The sequence below is a fragment of the Miniopterus natalensis genome, chromosome 11 (genome assembly GCF_054644295.1).
Source record: "Miniopterus natalensis isolate mMinNat1 chromosome 11, mMinNat1.hap1, whole genome shotgun sequence".
Lineage (NCBI taxonomy): Eukaryota > Metazoa > Chordata > Mammalia > Chiroptera > Miniopteridae > Miniopterus > Miniopterus natalensis.
Genome location: NC_142091.1, coordinates 42114823 through 42134585, shown reverse-complemented (window position 1 = coordinate 42134585; position 19763 = coordinate 42114823). Strand labels below are relative to the sequence as shown.

General features: G+C 50.6%; 1 protein-coding gene across 3 annotated transcripts; it reads right to left on the bottom strand.

The window, feature by feature from the left end:
* Positions 1-852: 852 nt before the first annotated feature.
* On the bottom strand, positions 853-7530 carry CCKBR (cholecystokinin B receptor). 3 transcript variants are annotated; one of them, XM_087822233.1, is made up of 5 exons: positions 7380-7530; positions 2342-2593; positions 1951-2200; positions 1511-1683; positions 853-1391 (listed from the first exon to the last, which is right to left on the bottom strand). In XM_087822233.1, the coding sequence occupies exons 1-5, from the start codon at positions 7528-7530 to the stop codon at positions 853-855; spliced, it is 1365 nt and encodes a 454-aa protein (XP_087678359.1). The 3 variants fall into 3 exon arrangements, with proteins under 3 accessions (XP_087678359.1, XP_087678361.1, XP_087678362.1); XM_087822235.1 differs by having other exon boundaries at positions 1526-1683; XM_087822236.1 differs by lacking the exon at positions 2342-2593 and having other exon boundaries at positions 1526-1683.
* Positions 7531-19763: the final 12233 nt, after the last annotated feature.

The following is a 19763-nucleotide window of genomic DNA, read 5'->3' as shown; positions in this document are numbered from 1 at the left end:
TTAACAATGATGCCATTTTAAGAGAATGTGCTCAGGACTCATGATGTGTCATGGATACCCCACCTCCCACCCTCACCCCCATTCCCAGCTACTGCCTACGACATGGGTGTATAGGTGGGTCCAGGATGACAGCCCAGAGACAACACGCAGCCTCTTCCAGCCTCAGACCATGGGCTTTTAGGCAGGGGGTCCTGCTGTGCATGACCTGACGGGGAAGACCACAAAACCCCATGCCTCCTCACCTGCCCCCAAAGAGTCCAGAAAGGAAGTTTAGGAGGAAGCCAAGTCATTTATTATTTATTGAAGAGGTCAGCTGGAGAGGAGGGGTCAGGACATATTACTGAACTGGAAAGAAATGAAAGGGCTTCTCAGTGGAAAACAGCCTGTTAGTCAGGGAGCTATGAAATTACTTTGGTGTACCCAAAGGGCACTGTGAGGTCAAAATGGGGGCAGCCTGGAGCGTCTCAGGAGTCGGCACCGTGCAGGGCTGCAGGCCCCTAAATGAATCAGTGCCACTACTATATGTGTGTAAGAGGCAGGTCTTTCCTGTCATCGAGTTCCCGCTGTGGAGGGATAGCCCACCGCTAGGAATGCTGTGTCTGGGTCTGTCCAAGGTCAGGGCCAGTTTCTATGTACCACATCAAGTGAGCCTTGTTTTTTTTTTTTGGGGGGGGGGTCCGGTTTGTTTATTTTGTGCCAATAAGCCACCTTTTCCTGTGCATCGGGGTAAGTCCATGCTGTTGGGTGTCACTCTTTTGCGCCAGTTGGTCTCTGTCTCTTGTGTAGCTGGATGGGTCAGCGCTTGTACAAATCGGCCTGTTCTGACTCAGCCCCCGCCCCGGCCCTGCCGCCTCAGCCAGGCCCCAGCGTGCTGATGGTGGTGTAGCTCAGCCTGGACAGCGAGGCGATGGAGGGGGTGGGAGGGTCCTCGTCGGGCAGAGGCCTGGGGCGAGCCCGTGGGGGCCGGGGGCAGCAGCGGGCACACGTGTCGAGACAGGCCTGGCGAAAGCGCCGGTGCATAAAGCAGTAGACCAGGGGGTTGACACAAGCCGAAGCGTAGCTCAGCAGGTGAATGAAAGAGATGGGGGCGCCCGAGAGCGCTCGGCGCGCCCCGGGGCCGTCGAAGGCCTTCCACGTGTTGGCGCTGTACACGGGCAACCAGCACAGGAAAAAAAGCACAACGATCACCAGCAGCATGCGCACCACGCGCTTCTTCGCCAGCAGCTTGGCCTGGGCGGGCCGGTGGCCCGAGGCCGGCCCGGGCGCGGGCGCCGTCAGCGCCGACAGCTCCAGCGCGGGCCGCGGGCGCGGGAGCTGCACGTAGCAGCCGTCGCCGTCCTCGCCGGCCGGCCGGGGGTCGGGCGGGCAGCGCCCGTTCTGCAGGGCGGCACCTGGGCACAGACGGCGGGGCTCAGGGCAGAAGGCGGCGCCCCACCGCCAGACCGACCGCTCCCCGCCTCTCTCCCACCCACCCACCCACCCGGGCGCGCCCCTTCTGGGTGTCACCCACCTGGTGCCGCCCCGCCGGGCAGCCCTCCTTGGCTTCGCGCTCGGCCCTGGCTCTCGCCGTCACTGTCGCCATCGAAGCGAAGCCCTAAGTAGAGCTCTCGGGAAATCAGCCCGTAGGCCACGGCCATGACCACACCCGGGATGAAGAACAGGAGCAGGAGCAGCAGCACCGACCTGGGGGCAGAGCGCGGGCCGTCACGCGGGCCCCGTCCAGCCACAACCGCGGATGAGGAAAGAGCCGAGGGCTGATGTTTCTAGGACTGGGGTGAAGGCCTGGAAAGCTGCGGCGAGGCCCCAGATGGGAGCCCCAGGGTGGCGCGCAGAAAGGGAATCGGAGTGGCGATTCTTGGGGCGGCTTCTGGGGAAGTTTCTGGGGAACGGTCCTGAGCATCTGGGGGAGATGGAGAAGGGGTTCCCCGGACAGGCAAGGGGCACCCTCACCAGGTCTGGCGAACCCTGGCACTGGGCCAGCGATGCACGCATTGCAGCACACGGGGCCCCGCCGGCTGCACCACGGTGTACACGGGGTAGGGCACCATCAGCAGCCCCGACAGCATCCACGTGGCGAGGATCACGCGAGCGGCGTGGGAGCGGGTCTGCCAGACGCGCGCCTGCAGCGGTCGGCAAATGGCGCTGTACCGCTCCAGGGCGATGGCCACCAGGCTCAGCGTGGACACGCTCACAGACACCCCTAAGCAAGGAACGAAGAAGGGGTCACCTAGGAAACCCGAACTAGGGAATCTACCAGAGTGACTTCCTCCACTGCCTCCGGGAAACACGGGGCAGGGACTGAGGAGGAGAGGGACAGGGGGCAGGGGGTTGTCTCACCTACCCATGAGGTAGGCAACCGCCTTGCAGACGACTGTGCCAAAGACGAATGTGCCCATGAGATTGGGCAGGAGGGTGAAGGGCATGCAGGCCACAGCCAGGAGGAGGTCGCTGACTGCCAGTGAGAGCAGAAAGGTGTTGGTGACGGTCCTCAGGCGGCGGCTCAGTCCCAGGACCACGATGATGAGGGTGTTTCCTCCGACGCTCATCAGAAAGATCACTGCGTAAAGGGTGACCCTAATGGCAAGCTCCAGTTCTGGGCGGGAAAAAGGAGAGGCCGAAATAGGGGGTCTGGCCCCCACTCAGCCAGACCCCCAATCCCACTTATCCTCAACCCCCCCTACCCAGCCAGACCCCCTGCTTCCCAAGAACCACCCCCTCCAACTCAGTAAATGGTGAACTTGAATCCTTTGGCCTTCTAAGCCCTTGAGGCTTAATTAAATTGGCCTAACTCTGCCCTTCCTTGAGAAAGCCTGTCTTTTCAGGATTTACTCCAAATCTCTTTGCAGCCAAACTTCTTGAAAGGATTATATGCCTCTTTCTGTTCACTTCTCAGTCCATTACAACCCAGTGCCCCATCTGTCCCCCCCCCCCCGCCCCCCCAATCATTGTTTGGACATTTCTTCTCAAGGTCACTAAGCTTTAACGCTAATTGCAAAGGTCTCTTCTAAGCCCATTCTACTTGAACTCCCTGTAGTATTTGACAGGTCAGGTCATGTCCTTATTGTCTAAAAAAGCACCTTCACCTCCTCTCTACTGCCTGCAACCGTTTAGCACGCGCAGATTCTCAGCACTGCCCTCTTCCCCTTTCCACCTCCTCCCTGCAATGCACCCACCTAAGCTACTGGATGACTCAGTTTCTTGAAGGCATCGTATGCACTCATGACTCCCTCCCTTGCCTGGAATACTCTCTCACCAACCCCCACCTCCCATCACAAACTTGTTTTCTGTATCTGGTGAATTTCTATTTACCAAGGTCCTTAAGACTGAGATAAAGCGCCTCCTTTCCTGTAAGGCCTTTCTGGACACCTCATTGAGAGTTAATCTCTCCTCTGACCTATGCATGTTCCGTACACATCTATTAGAACCTTGTATTTTAATGATCTCCAAACATTCATTCTCACTCAACAAACATTTACATGCCAGGCACTGGGAACAGAGATGGACATGAAAAGAGGGAAGGACACTCAGCTATGTAAACAGATAATTGCCACACAGTGTGATGGGGAGTGGAGGTTGAAGAACACACGAGGTGCTGTGGGAACTCACAGGAGGGACACTAGAGGTGCTGGGCTAGGCAGAGGGCTGACTCCATTTGTTTGAATCATGGATTATTGGGAGATGGATTCATCTTTGGGTCTCCATATCACAGCTAAGCAGACCCAGGCAACACTGAATTGAATTAAACTGGCCCAGTCACCCATACTGATGGCCTCAGCATGAGGGAGACTGGAGTCTGGAGGGAAAGAGGGCAGGGCAGAGCCTTCCAGCCTGCGGAGAGGAAAGGACTCAAGGCTGCAACTCTCTCTTTCTCAGCCAATACATTGGCTTACTTTTGCCTTAGCGCTTAAATTAAGCTGTTTTCTCATCACAAATACCAACTTATTCAGAAACTGTTGCAGATGTCAAGTAAATGCTATTTACAAGAGATCCCGGAACTAAACCCAGCGGTGACATTGCTTGCTCAGAGCACACAGTAAGGGGCAGGCTCAGAACAGAAGCTAAGTCTCCAGGTCTCTAAAATGCTTTGCCTCTGGCTCCCGTGCCATTTGTCACACTGCCTCCTTCTCCCAATCAAATCTCAGTCTCGGTGCTTCTTCCTCCCTCTTTGTTCTCTGTCACGGCATTTCTCACTGTATTACAATGATGTCTAACCCTCTGACTCCCCCGCTAGACTACGAGCTTCTCAAGATCAGGAGCAATGTCCATCTCCTTCTCCGGCATATCCCTGGCACTTGGCATAATGTCCCTCAGAGAGGAAGTGTCAACACACGCTTGTTAGTGAACCTGGAATGAATCTCTGCCACTCTGCATACAAATGCACCTGCTTTGCCCTTCCCCATCCATCCTTCATTTCTGCGCTAAAGCTTGAGCATGCCCTCTCCTCTCTACCTCTGTCTCTTTGGAGACAGAAATAATATTCAAGTGTTCAATATTTAAGTGGTATAAATGTGATGTTAACATGTTAAGATGGTGAGACGTTAATCTGATTGAGCCAATCTGATTTGAGTCTTACAGGTAATATCTGAATGTGTAAGAGTAATATCTGGAGAAGGGTTACTTAAATGAGCATCGGTAATATCTAATTTGTGTGGATAATAATAAAATGAAAGTGCTTGTGTTTAATGAATGAGTACCATCTAAATGACGTGGGCAATGTTAATGCGAGTGTGGGCGACATCTGTTTTTCTGTGGGCAGCATCTGAGTGAACATGGGTAACACTCAAGTCTGTGTGGATTTTATCAGAATAGTGTGGGTAATATCCAAATTCCTACTGGTTACACTGGAGTGAGCCTGCGTAACAGCCAACTGTGTGAGTAACAACATCCAGATGAGTGGCCATTCTTGCACCAATGCTCTGAATCACTTCACATTCTGCTTTCTCAGGGTTCCTCACTCCATTCACTTTCCCTGCTATCTTCTGTGCCTTCAACCCTCATGGACTTGCCTTTCTTTGTCTGGCTTTTAAATATTGTTCTTCTTCAGAGTCTTGTCCCAGTACATCTCTTTTTATTCTACACACGGTTTTACCTATTCTCATGGTTTCCATGATCTCCTCTAGGCAAAGCCCTTTGAAGTCTGTGTTTCCAGCTCATACCTCTCCCCTAAGTTCCAAACCCCTGGGTTCAACAGTTTACTGGACAATCCCACCTGGGTATCTTGCCAGCATTTACGCTCAGCAGATTCCAAACTGAATTAATTCATAATCTCCTCTTTCAAACCTGATTCTGTTCCTTGTTAATCCTTCTCATTATACAGCACCAATATCCATCCAATTAACCAAGCCAGGAACCTGGATGTCATCCCCTGACCTCTTCCTCCCTCTCCATTTCTCATAAATTGCTAATTCCGTTGATTCCACTTCCAGAAATGCCTCTCCAATCCATCCACTCCCCTTCGTCCCCACTGCCAGTACCTTAGCCTAGGCCAGCATCATCCTTCACCAGGACCAGTGTCATGTAATAGTCCTCTAAAGTGTCCACCCTCCCCACCCCCTGCCTTCCATGTCCTGTCCTCCAATCTATGCTCCCCACTACAGAACAAATCCTGGCAGTACAACTGAAAGGTAAAATTGTCACTTCTTAGCCAGGCCTGTAAGGTTCTCCGTTAACCCTTTAGGCTGGTCTTCATCCTGAATGTCCATTATTCTTCTCTTACGGTCTATGTTCCAGACACCCAGAAACTATGGCACACCCAACAAAAAGGCCATGGATTTAAACTTTGTGCTTTGATATATACTGTTCCTCTGCTGGGGATGCTTTTTGCCTTTTCTCTCTGGTCAGTTGGCTGGCTTTCCCTCATATTTATTTGTTTGTTTGTTTTCAGACAGTTCATACTTCACCTTCTTGGGAGGCCAACGTTGACTCCCAAGGCTAGGCTAAGCTAGAGGTGCTCCTCTTATGTTCCCAACAGCCCCTCGGGGCTCTTCCCACCCTGCTCAATTCCCTGCTTCCTTGTCTGTCTCTTCCACTAAACTGAACTCCATGAAATAGGAGCCACGTCAGTTTTGGTGCCTAGCACAATCTCTGGTTCAATAAATATTTGTCGAATGAAAGAATCTAAGTGAGAGTGTGTAACAACTGGTCTGAGAAAGCACGCGTTATTTTGTCGGGTAAAAAAAACCCATTTGAATTATAATTTATTCCCACTTTCCCTTCTTGGGCTTGGATTAAATTCCTTCTGCTTAACACTGTTTTCTCTCCTGAAATCCCACTTCTTCCTTTCCTGCCTAACAAACTCCAAAGTCAAGACCCAGCTCCAGGCTCCCTCCGGGAAGTCCTTGGAGCCCATCTCCTTTGGGTGCTGATAATTCCGACCCTCTCTCGTGGGACTTCCCCGCGCTGACTGTGATTTTCCCATGGGTATTGTCTTCCTTCTCAGCCATGAGGGTCCAGGCAAGGTCTAGTTCATCCCGTGTCCCCAGCGCCCAGCCCAGGGACTACCATAGCAGGTGCCCAGTAAACATTTAAGGAAAGGAAAGGCGCAGGAAAGGGAGAAACATATCTTGAGCCAGGTCATCAAAAAAAAAAAAATTGTTGACTGATGAGAAGAGTGAAAGTTATTTGGGGGACTGGGTGAATGAATGGCTGTCATCTGAAGGGGGGCAGGAGGAGGTGGTGGGGTGATGAAGAGCAAGGAGGGCTCTGGGAGCTGAAACCTAAGGCCACTCAGGTTGGAGAGGAGGCTCGGGAAGGCCTTGGAGACAGAGGAAGAAAGAGGCTTCAGAGCCTGGAGAACTCCAGGTTGGGAGGCGGGGGGGATTTGGGGATGAGTGACATGGAGACAGGCAGCTCTAGGGAGCAGCATCCAGGCTAACTTCCAGCTTAATTCAAGTTGCAGGATCTCTTTAGGGGGGGCTTGGGGTTGGGGTAGAGGACACCGGTGGTAACTCCCACTTCCCACTCGGGTTTCCCCGAGCTCCCCGCTTCAAACAGCCCCCTCCCCCACCTGGCCTCCTTCCCCTCCCCGCGCTGGCTCGGTGAACTGTGTGCGAGGGGAAAAGACACCCCGAGGGAGCGGCAGGAGGGGTCCTCGCCTCCCCACCCTCAGCGTCTAGGAGGGGGCTGTGCGCTGGGTTTGCCAGCAGCTCTGGGTGGGACCAGGGCTGAGGGGACTCGGACTGGGTCGTGTGAAGCTGGGGTGGAATTTTACGAGCTGCAGGGGACAAACGTGCCAGGGGAGCTGCCCGGGGGCTGAGGGGGTGCCCTGAGGGGGCGGTGTGAGCGTTTGGAGGAGGAGTGTGGGGGCGGTGGGGTCCCCCTATTCGAGTCGTGGGGTGCAGCGAGGGGGAGGTTCTGGAGCGAGCTTAGGAGGCACCCACCTCGCGTCCCGTTTCCGCGGATGCCGGGCGGCTCGCAGCTGAGGTTGCCGGCGCCGCTGCTGTTGAGGAGGGGGGCCCCCGGGCGGCACGGGGGAGCCCCCGGCCCGGGTCCGGGTCCCGGCGCGCTCCGGTTGGGCTTCAGCAGCTCCATGGCCCTGGCCCAGCCGCCTCCCTCGGCTCCGCCGGGCGGGCTCCCGCGGCGGCTCCACCTGCTCGCGCGGCGGCCCCGCGGAGGCGCCCGCGCGCTGGTCCCGCCCCCAACCTTGGCCGCGGCCCCGCGCTCCCCGCGGCGCTCCCCGCGGGCTCCCGGCCCCGGGCGCGGGCGGGCGGCGGTCCTGCCGGGCGACCTCCGCCCCTGCCCCGCTCAGGGCTCGCCCCCTGCGGGACTGTCCTCCAGGCCCGCCCCCTCCCTGGGTCTCCGCTCCTCTCGGAGATTTCCTTCCCTCCCGCTCCCCTGCACCCGCGTCCCGGCCGCGGGAACTCCGGTGTGTGGAGAGGTGTGTGTGTGGGGGGGGGGGGCGGGGTGGATGGAGAGGTCTCGAGCAGGGAGCGTGCGGGGGAGGGAGGGTAACTGGGGTGGGGAGGAGGGTGGGGTGCGGCTGCCTTGGGGTCTAGCCCCTTTCCCCGGTAGTCTGAGGACGTAGAGATGGCAACTGAGTCGGAGGCCGCGCGCTGGTCACTAGCGGGGCGCAGGGGACTCGGGCCACGCCGAGCGCGCGCCGCAGTGGCCGCAGTGACCCTGACACCATCGCTCCGTAGTTCCCCGCAGCTCCCTGCCGCGGGGCCGGGCAGCCCCTGCGTCTGCCCCGCACCCCGCACCCCGCACCCCGCACTTCCTACCGCGGGCCGCACACACAGGCTTCCACCTAAAGCTCCCAAGAACCCCCCAGCAACGGGCGAAGATGGGGCGGGAGAGGCAGCATTGACCCCGGGAACCCCGGCAGGGAAAAGGGCTGCCCGGAGGAGGAGCCTGCCGTGGGCGTCGAGGGCGGCGGGGGTAGCGGTGGGAAGAATAGCCTAAGATAACGGGGGTGGGGTGGGATGCGGCGGGGTGCGGTTGCCACGCGGCCCGGCGCGAGCCCGAGCGCGCAGGAGGCGGCTGCTTCCTCCGCGGTCTCCAGGCAGCGCCCACCCTCACCTGACGCACGGACGCGCCCTGTTTGCTCCCAGCGCAGGTGGAGCAGCCTGCGTGGGGCGCCAGGTTCCCACGGGCGGGGCCGGGAGGGGGCTGGGTGACTGGGGTGCCGGGGAAACAAAGTTGATGGGGGCAAGCGCAGCACTGCGGTCGGTTCAGCTGCGTGGGCAGGACTTGCCTCCTCCGATATTTCAGCACAAGAGCAGATGAGACTGGGGACGAGGTGTGAGCCTGTGGGGATTCACAGAGCCCTGTCCAGTCCTTTGGAGAGGCCCTGGTCCAGCCTGCGCGGAGCTGAAAGGGGCTGGGGCGCCGGAGGATTTCAGCCTGCAGGGGGCGATGTCGTCACCTGCTCTCCCCGCCGCCCCCAGCACCGCCTGCCATCCCCATCAGAGAGCCCCGGGCCAGAGGAGCTGCTTGGCTGTTTGTTCAACTCTAGCACAGGTGGGGCCTCAGATAACCTGCTGAACTTTTCCCACACTGGGTGACCATAGGGTGTGGGCAGGCAAAGGAAATGTAGGGGAGAGAGGAGTGGACTGAGGAGAAGCAGACCAGCATTCACTTATTCAGCTACATATGTGCCAGGGATAAAGGGGTGCACTAGCTGTCCCATAGAGGCTGTGCCTGAGTAGGTTGCGCTTTAGTGGGGCAGGGAGGGGTGGGGTGGGGAAGAATGACAGGTGAGCCAATGATTACGAGGTACGGCCCACCAAGATGACAACATCCACCACCCACCAAGATGCACAAATCAGAAATTTAGGGATCGTTTTGGATGCCTTACTCCTTTACGCTTCTTCATCGCTGTGGTGGAGGCTGTGATGGAAAGCCCGGACTCCTCCCCAGAAACGAAGGACTTACTCTCCAGCTGCTGAGAGGGCTGTTGGAACACAGCTCTCCACTGTCAGCCCCTTCAGGAATTGCCTGAGCTGAAGAAAGCTGGCTCAGGGAAGGCCATGTTTCCCTTCTGGGACATCTTGCATTCAATGAGAGGCATAAAAGTTCAGCCGCCTCACCCTAACCGAGGACAACTCTGAAACGCATTTGCAGCTCTTCCTGGGGTTGACTGAGGCCTCTGTTGGGACTGAATCACTGCTCAGCTTCTCCCTTTGCAAATCCTTCCACCCTCTCTCTTACACAGCTTTTGACTCCAAGAGCACTCCTTAGTAAACACCCTCCCCAGTAATCTCTGTCTTAGGGTCCACTTCCCGGGAACCTAACTGCCTCACTCCCATAGGTAACCATTTGGGAAGCCCTGTTGATTTTAGCTACTGCGTATTTCTTGAATCGGTCTGCTTGTATCTCCACTGACATCACCCTACTGTCTCTTCCTCTAATTTTCCTAGCCTCCTAAGTGATCCACCACATTTTATTGGCGCCTCCTTACATCCACCCTCCACCTTATAGCCAGAGGGGTATGTTCGGAACACAGAGCATGCCACTCTTCCGACTTCTGCTTTTGAGATAGAGAAAATCTTTTAACAGAGTCTATGAAGCCTACATGCCTTGGCTCCTACTGACCTCTCTAATGACCTTATTCCAAGCCTCCGCGCTTCTTGTTCTGCCTACTGTAGACACACTGGCCTTCCTTTAGTCCATTTAAAAAAATATATATGCCCTCCATATATGCATGGTTTTTGCTCAAGCTTTCTTTCCTTACCTAATTAGCTCCTGCTTATCCTTCTGATCTCAGTTCAAGCTCTTGGCATTTCTCAGGGATGGTTTCCTGGCTTCCCTCCTGTGGTAGGCAGAATTATAAGAATGACTCTCACTCTTGTGTAATCTTCCCTTGATTGTGGGTAGAACCTGTGAATATGATATTATTCCTATGATTATGTTATATGGCAAAAGGATTTTGCAGGTGTCATTAATGTTACTAATCAGTTGACCTCAGGATAGAGAGATTATCCAACTAATCTTAATCAAATCACATGAATCCTTCACTCACAATAAGTAAGCCAGCCTCCCACTTCATAGAGAAAACAACAACTCCCAGTAGCAAATCTGTTCCATTTTGGATATGTTAAATTTCAGGTGTCTATTAGGCACCTAAGTAGGAATTCCAGTAGGAAACTGAATATACAAGTTGCATAGGAAGTAATGCAAATCGTAGAATTAATGGGAGTATGTTGAATAAAAAGAAATGAGGAGCCCAGCTGTGTGCTCAGTGGTTGAGCATCGACTCATGAGCTAAGAGGTCACTGGTTGAATTCTTGGTGGGGGCACGTGCCCAGGTTGTGGGCTCAATCCCCACTAGGGGGCATGCAAGAGGCAGCCAATTGATGTTTCTATCTCTCTATCCCTCTCCCTTCCTCTCTCTCTCTAATCAATAAAAAAATATTTTTTAAGAAAGAAAAAAGAAATGAGGAACCAGGTCAGAAGTCTGGAAAAGGCCATTATTTAAAAGCTGGATAGAGAAAGGTCAGCCTGCTAAAGAGACCAAGAGGAGCAGGCAGAAGGGTGGGAGGAAATCAAGGGGAGTAAGGCATCTAAAAAGCAAAAGGAGAAAGTGATGAACTGATTCAAATGCTGTTCTTGGACCAAGACAATGAGGACAGAGAAATGCACTCTGAATTTAGTGACCTGGAGACCCTTGACAACCTTGGGAAAAGCACCATTGTGGTGAGGTTGTAAGAGAAGTTAATTACTAATGCAAATTTCTGAAAAGGCAGGGAGGTATGGAACCCAGAGTACATATGGAGGGTTCTAGATTTTGATAGGAGTAGAGATTCAATTGTGAGAGGAAGTTAGTAGGAGAGAATAAATGTAGATGAAAATAAGTCATGACCAACCAGATAACAACTATATTTTCTAGATTTTTGGCAGCTAAGTGTGGTTTTATGATATGTCCTGAATAGCAGCTATGAGTGGAAGTGATAAATTCAGCTCCCAGATCAAGCTCTTATAGGAGAGGCATAGACTCTTTCTTCCTAATTGTTCTTTCCTGCAGGTTAAATGTGGATGTGACAGTAAGTCACCTTTCTCTAGCCATGCAGTGAGGGTAACACACTAAGGGCAGCTGAGTGACAAGATGGAAGGAGCCTGGGTCTTTTATACTCTCAAGCCATTTTACCACCCCTGGTTCTCCAGTATGAAAAAGAAAGAAATTATAATTTTAAGGCCACACAATTTTTTCTCTCTTTTGTTATAGCAACTTGATCTGTATCTTAATTAAGACAGTAGGTGTGTAGATTTGGTGAGACAGAGCTGTAGTCTGAGAAAATAGTTTCTATTTTCTCTATGAAGTTTGAGATCTGGTTACACTGAGTGGTGTGTGTGTGTGTGTGGGTGTGTGTGTATGAGTGGATAGTATTAAAAATTTAAGAGTCAAGAGAGTTTGAAAAACTGTATATAATGGGAAAGAGAAAGTGGAGACCAGGGGAATGTAGAAGGATAATTAGGTAATTAGGAGAGTGTTGAAGACCCACTGAAGAGTTATGAACCAAGAATTTCTAGTGGTATCAGTTTCTCTAGCACAGCTCAGGTGGTTGGATACAAGCATGGAGAATGTTGATGGTTCAATTCATCCAAAGTTGAAATTTTAATGGGGAAATGGGAGGGAAAAACAAAGGGACAAAGGTAAAATAATGGGCCATGAAATCTCAATTGAACATGAAGACAGAACTATGAGGTAGGTGACAAAGTCTAAAGTGAGTAATAAGTAGGCTTCAGAAAAGTGGGAGTTGTCGGCAGTGAGAGAGGGAAGAGTGAACATCTGAGTGTCAAGGAGCAGGGTTCTATTGGCAGTGAAACAGCAGCATCAGTGAGCGCAGAGGACCCCAAATCTATGTACATGAGTTGTGAGGGGATCAGAAGCCACCCCTTTCTCAATTATAAGCCGTATACTTGCCCTTCTGCTGTTTATATTTCAAGGGTCTGCTTCTGGCCTTTTCTCCTAGAGTTTCTCAAACCACTCTCCATACTACTCTCATTACTTATTTTCTATCTTTTCTTTATGCTCAAGGAACCTTGAATTGCTTATAGTTTCATGGTGCATTCAATATTGTTCATCACCCTTGTACCTCACTTATATTCACCCCTCTAACTAATTACAGTTGGGTGATGAAAGGTGAGGGCTGGGAGATGGTGGGCATAGATGGTTTCAAGAAGATGATTTGTAAAGTGGGGAAAAACCCTCCAAGTATTTGGTATAGCAGAGAAAGGGGACATATCACGAGCAGAAGAGGGAATGGAAATGCAGTGCTGAGAGGGTCAGAACTCATTTCTCAAAGTCAGGAAATCCCATCTATGCCAAGGATTAAGCCAGCATTCAGAGCTCATGGGATGTCTCTGGGCCAGAAAATGGAGACTTCAGATCAGAGTAAGGAAGAAACTGCAAAGTCAGCATGGGTAGCCCGAGGAAAGAAACCTGGACCCTTGTCCCAGAACAAGTGAGAAACCTGAGGTCAAGGAAACAAGTGCAAGGCGTCCTGAGGCAGGGCCAGGCTCAGTCCTGAAGGACGCTGCCTTTCTGACTCAAGCCTTGACCTGCCAAGGTTGGCAGGTTTTTTTGTTTGTTCTCTGTCTCTCTCTTTCCCTGTTTTGGAGGGTGGTGCTGGCCCTGCTGAGCTTGACTCTTGTAGGCAGAACAATTTACCTTTTCCTTGGGAAAACCTCAATCACCTAGCTACTGCCCTACTACCCAAATGTGGGCACACAGTCCTTCTTTCAATATTCTATATCACAGTTGAGATAAGAAGGGAACGTTTAAACACACCAATAAGAGTTGGAGCAGAAACAACTAAAGAGATGAGAATATAGTGCCCAGTGCACAGCCAGATAACCAGCTTTATAAAGTACTGCTTATTCCAGGTAGCTTGTAGATCCACGAAACAGCATTTTACTCAGGAAACTCAGTGCTAACACACACAATGGTGTGAAGGTCATGGAACAGGCTCTGCCTCCAGCAATTCTGGCTCACACACACACACACACACACACACACACACACACACACACACACACAGCTGGGATCCAGTCTAAGAGAGAAACCAAGCCACAGTTTAGTCCTTGGGGTGCCCACACCCCTACTGGCTCAGCCCTTTGCCCTGTGGCGGATTAGGTTGCCTTCTCCCCACCACATCTTTCAAGGTCTTCTTTTCTCTGCATTTCTATGATGTGCAGATATCCTTCTGTGCTGAGCTTCTGCCCACGCACTGCCTGCTCACATAGGAGGCCCTTCTCTTGGGATAATTAAACAAAGAAGGAGCAGGCTGAGAAGACAGGCCGGCTGGAGCCAGAACAAGCAAGGATGCTGGGCAGAGAAAAAAACAAACAACAGGTGATAGGACAGGCTTTCCAGAACTTGGGGCTTGTGCTGGAGAGAGCAGAAGCAACAACGGGGCTGGCTCCAATTGGATGGTTACTTTTGGCTTCAGACATAAGCTCACAGGTAGGCCAAGAGGGGCTTGGATGTACCAGATCAGGGCCTCACTTGAGGGCTAAAAAAGACATAGGAAGGCTCTCCCAGGAGTCACCCGGAGAGGACTTCCATGAACACATCCCTGTCATTAGCCTGTGGGGCCCTATGGGACCCTTTGGTGAACAACAAGGCTGAGGACAACAGGCCAAGGTACTGAAACTGGAAAGGCAATGCCAGACGCAGAGAGGGCCCATGCCTTCTGGGTGAGAAGGACAAAGATTGTTCAAGTCCTGAATGCTTCAGGCCTTTAGATGGTGCTGCCCCCTAGGGGCTGCCTCAGTCTGATTTGTCACAACTTCCTCGGTAATGTCTGTCAGCACCACCACTGCTGCATTTTAGTTTTCTTTAAAAATCCGAACAAGGGGCTTCACAAGCCAGTTGAGACCTTGATTTTGTCTTTAAGGTTCCATTTCTCTCAGGGTAATTCTCCGAACCCTACAAGGCAACGCAATCCTGACTCCTGGGAGTTACCCGGGAGGAGGGGAGAAGGGGGACCCTTGTGCCCTCTGCTGGCCAGGTCTGGCGTTGCCAGGATGGTCCTGAGGCCCAGGACCGAGCCAGATCAGATCACCTGTGCCCCGGGGCCTCAAAGGCACAACTGCTGCTAGAGGGATAGGAATAACGGTTATAGCTACTATTCATTTTTAAGCAATTGCTATCTGCCAAGCACTTATAGGCAGTTTGCACTCATTATCTTGTTTATATTTTAATTCCCCAAGCATTTCTTTCAACAATAATGAAAGATTTTGTAGGAGGCAGAGAATCCCCCAGCTAGTAAGTAATATTTCAGAACAAAAAGCCGACTCTGGTTCCAAGCACCCGATTCGCTCTCAGCTCTTTCCCATCAGTGACTTGGACCATGACTCTAACCCCAGCTTGACGACTCGTTTCTGATCCAAGCCTCAAGCCAAACCCTAGCTCCAGACCCAAGCTGGAATCCACCCACCTCCTGTCCTGCCTCCTAGTGCTTGCACCAGATCTCTCCTTGGGTTGAATGGCCCCTCTCCCTATGCATATGATTTCCTCCAAGCTTGGTACTTTATTTTCATCTGTCTTGGGGGAGAGGAGGCTAGCAGCCAAATCCTCAGGAAAGGATGAAGTGGGGAGGGCTGAAGAAGCTTCTAGGGGGAAGTAGCTAACTGGGAACACTGAAGAGGAGCGTACACATCAATTCCTAGTTAGGTTGAAGTGTCCTGAGGTTTGTGACCCAAGGAGGAAAGTGGGTGAGATTTTGGTCTGGAAAGTGGGAGCGAGAAGAGCTAACCCAAAAGCAGCTGGGCTCTCAGTAGGAGGCCCCTTGGACAACTCTTGACACCCCTGTAGGAATCTAGCACAGACTCCAAAACCTCTGCCCTCCTCCCACAGCTGCATGAATGGAGTCAGAAGAGCAGGAATTGGCAGCTTTTCTCTAGAGCAGTGGGTGGTCCCTTGTCTTTGGCTGCAGCCCTGAGATCACACTTCAGCACACTGGGCAGGCTGGCTGGTGATTCACAACCTTTGCTCTGCTTCATTGGCTCCTTCTCCCTGGTTACCACTGGCGACTGTCTGTAACAGTCATTCTCAAAAAGGCAGGCAGCTTGCCTGGCCTGGCCTCAAGCTGAGGTAATCCCTTTCCTTATCTCTAAAAGAAATAGTAAGACAGACCTAGGTTTCATTCCATGGCCCTTAGGTTCCCTATGATATGGGGCAAGGTGTATAATCTCCCAGAGCTGTGGTTTCATTTCAAAATGGGGTAATAATAGCATTTTTCTCATATCGTCGTAAGGATTAATTAAGACAATGCATTTAGCCCAGGACCTAGCATAAAATGGGTTGACAATAAATTGTATCTAACATTTTTAGTTGCTCTATCAGTTTCAGTTTTCTGATCTAGAAAAATAAGCATAATAATAATAATTTAAATTTCCTAATATTTTTCTAAGAGCCAAATGAAATAATGTATGTGTAGCAGTCATGAGTGATTCCATAACAGTGTGTAAATGTTTGGCCATTTTCTTGATTCTTTAAATCAACACTTCTCATCTAAGCTTTTAACCACCAGCCTGTGGAAGGTTTAATCTCAGTTGTGTTTTGTGGCTTTCTTTCCATTCTCTTTTTCCCCAACTTAGAGTCTTGCAAAAGTCTCTAAGGATTTTATATTGGACAGAATATTTGGAGGGCCTCAGCCTTCAGACCATGGAGGTTATGCTGATATGCACCTTATTCAAGCTGGCTCTCCACCTATGGGGCGCTGCTCTGAGGCCCATGCCAGCTAGCGCACGGTGATCTTTCTCCAGTTTTCAAAGACTCAGTTCTCAGTGTTCCATATTCTAGGACCCCTGTGGAAGTGGGAGTCCAGGCTGCTTTCCTCCCCAGAAACCCTGTGATAGGTAGAATTATGGCTCCTATTACCTTTGTCCTCTGGTGTTATTCCTGTGATTAGGGCAAAAGGGACTTTGCAGATGTAATTAAGGTTAATAACAAGCTGGCTTTAAAATCAGGTATTATCCTAGATTATTTGGGTGAACCTAATCACATGAGCCCTAAAAAGCAGAGGTCTTTCTCAGCCTTTTAATAGAAGAGGAAGTGAGAGATTTGGAGAGTGAGAAAGATTTAATGTGCCTTTATTGTCTTGAAGATGAAGGGGCCATGTGTCAAGGAGATCAAATACCTCAGTCCTGTAACCAAAAGGAATTGAATTCTTCCAACAACTTGAATGATTTTGGAAAAAGATTGTTTGCCAGAGCCTTCAGAAAAGAGCCTGGCCCAGCTGACACCTTGATTTTGGCCTTGGGAAGCCCTGAACAGAGGACCCAGTTGAGCCACACTGTGTGGGCTCATAGAACTGTGAGATAACAAATGGGTGATGTTTTAAACTGCAAAATCTGTGCTAATATGTTACAGCAGCACAAGAAAACTAATATAATGCTCAAGAATCTCATTCCTTTTTTTTGGTCTTGGAGAATCTTTTGTCGCTGGGCCTAGAAGCTTCTGCTTTTTTTTTTTTTTAATATATCTTTATTGATTTTGGAGAGAGGAAGGGAGAGGGAGAGAGAAATAGAAACATCAACGATGAGAGAGTCATTGATCGGTTGCCTCCTGCATGCTCCTTAGCAGGGATCGAGCCCGCCACCCAGGCATGTGCCCTGATCCTAGGCCGACTCTCAACTGCTGAGCCACACCAGGTGGGGCAAAGCTTCTGCTTCTTCAACTCTAAGCCCTTGCAGAAAATCAGGCACAATTCACTAGGTGAATTATTTTTGTGAAAACTTAGGACTCTTCCTTTTCATAAACAAAAGCTAGGGCATAGAGTTTCTGTTTTTGATGCTGCAATTAAAAAAGCTTTAAGTCTGGGAGACACAGAGATTCAGGGACATTCTTATAGTGCGAGGAGGGATAAAATGAGCCCAAGTGAATATGTCAGTAAAGTTTTCTGCCACATATATAAGTTCTTAGTCTAGTAACTAACATTCTTTGGGCTAAAAAAATATTATTTTGGTTATTCCAGGAACTTAAACTTTGGGTTCCCTTCTGCCCATCTTGATTGAACTCTATCCAGCTTAATCCCAAACTGTCAAAGCACTGTCTTCCACACAGTGGTGGAAATCACTCCATAACTAGAAGGCCCCAGCATGGAATTGCTGATATTCAGGGTGTCTACTGGTGTGGTGGCTCCACCATGAGGAATTAGCTCCATGTGATTTGAGGGCTGAGATGGTATGAAAACCTCTTGAGAAACTGACATGCATCTTTCTCCAGCATTGAGCCTCTGTCTACTTCAACTTTCATCTCTTTGGTTGCCAAATATATATTTGGGGACCTACTATGTGCCAGGTACAGTTTTGGCCCTGAGGATCCATATATGAACTAGAGAGGCTTAGGGTCAGTCCCATGGATCTTATATTTTGCGAAGAAGATATCACAAAATAACCACATATTTTAAAATAATTTAATGTGCAACGTCCTTCACCATCTCTTCTGACACCTTGACTTCAGTCTCAGCCTCAGTTCTTATGGCTATTTGAGAAAGTGTTGTTTTAAGTCCTTCATGTCTGAGTGCACCTGTGTCACCTGCATCCACCATATTCAAAAGGTTGGTCAGCTCTGAAGACACCAACAGCTCTGGGGACTGTCCCTATGACCACACATCAGCAGATGCTCTCCATACATCCTGCCACCCTAGCACTGAGGGCTGCACTCTGCATTCTCTTGCACTACCTGTAATAATCATTCTTGATATTCAGTAATTGATATTGGGTATCTTGAAATCATGGGCCCAACTAATGACCAAAATGGTTTACATCGCCCCTCTTGCTCAGCTTTCACAGGTGCTTGGAAATCATATTATGAAATCTTCAACCATAATCCCCCAAATCTGTGTTTTGCTTTTTGCCTAATAGGAGATATTCCCACATAAAAACTTCACTGCTATAGTAATAAAGGTGTTTTGCCCATGATTTCTCCTTGCTCCTCCTGACCAATCCTGGTTCTTCCTTGTGTGATCCTGCATGGTGCAGTGTGCCCCTTCCTGTTGGGAATTGTAAGCAATCAATTCTTCTTTCAATGGTATTGACCACTCTGTGTCATTACTCAGCCATATTGATAAATTAAGTCCCAGGTACATGTTGAAATACCAACTGGCTACAGCTTACACACAAAGACTGGCCAGGCCCTGGAAGAGCTATAGTTGTGACTAGGAAGAGTGTGACTCAGATGATATCAGACTCCTCCATACAGATCTCACAACACCTTCTCTGCTCCAAACCTGCAGACCTTCCAAGCACGTCAAAACCCTCAAAACCCTCATCTTCAGTTGTCCCAACCATGATAATCCATTCCATCTAGTCTCTAATTTTCACCCTATGTTTTGTAATATCTGCCAGCATCAAGGTCAGCTTCAACAACTGGGTAGGACAGGGCCAGGTGAGTGGTCCTAGGAACTACTCTTCTCTTGGAATTAGTCCTGAATGCAGGGTAGCCCTGACCCCAGGATCCAGGGCTGGGCCAGAGGAAGGAAAAAGGAGCAGAGGTATCTGCTCACACCCCATAGAACTCACAAAGTTGAGGATATACACTCTGCTATGAGATGCAGTGAATGTACCTATGGAAGCGTGTACACACTACAGCAGTGTGGGGTATAAGCCTGCTTCACCTTGGCTCAGTACTGATTCTTGATTCATCAGGTACCTGGGCCCCTTTGAATCCAACCCACCAGCTACTACACAGCCCATGCCCCTCACCCCTGTGACTCAGAATTCAGAGAGAAGTCATATGGCCCACTACTAAAGCCAACAGCCTTTTCCCATCAGCCCTGTAAATGCTTAGTAAGGAGGCAAATACTTTATTGAAATGCAACTTGCAGGGTACACTTGTGACCCCATAGGGGGACATTTAAAGGATATCTTGGAATAAGAGGGCTCTGGGTGTGCTTTTGTGTATTTACAGATGTGTGCACACCTGTGGAGGGCATCTGTGTGTCTGTTGGTGGATGGCTCTCAGTATATGTGTATTTATGAAGTGCATGACTGAATGTGTATATAAGACATATCTATGTTTGAGAGACAGCATGTGTGCCCTGAGAATGGAAACTCCAGAGCATTTTTTGTGGAATGCACAGTCTTGGAGCCAGTGCATGTATGTGCAATTGTAGTGTGCATGCATGTGTGTGTGGGGGTGCCGGTGAGTGCAGGGTGAGTGTGTGCTGTACTCCTACATCTCCAGGTGGGCATCTGCAGACCCAGTTCACTCCCATCTCTGTGACCTAGCAGATAAGATGGCAGAGTTTCTGCAGGAAGGCTTTCCTATAGCTCTGATTCACTTGGAGATGGGGCTCCTAAGGATAGGGATGGGG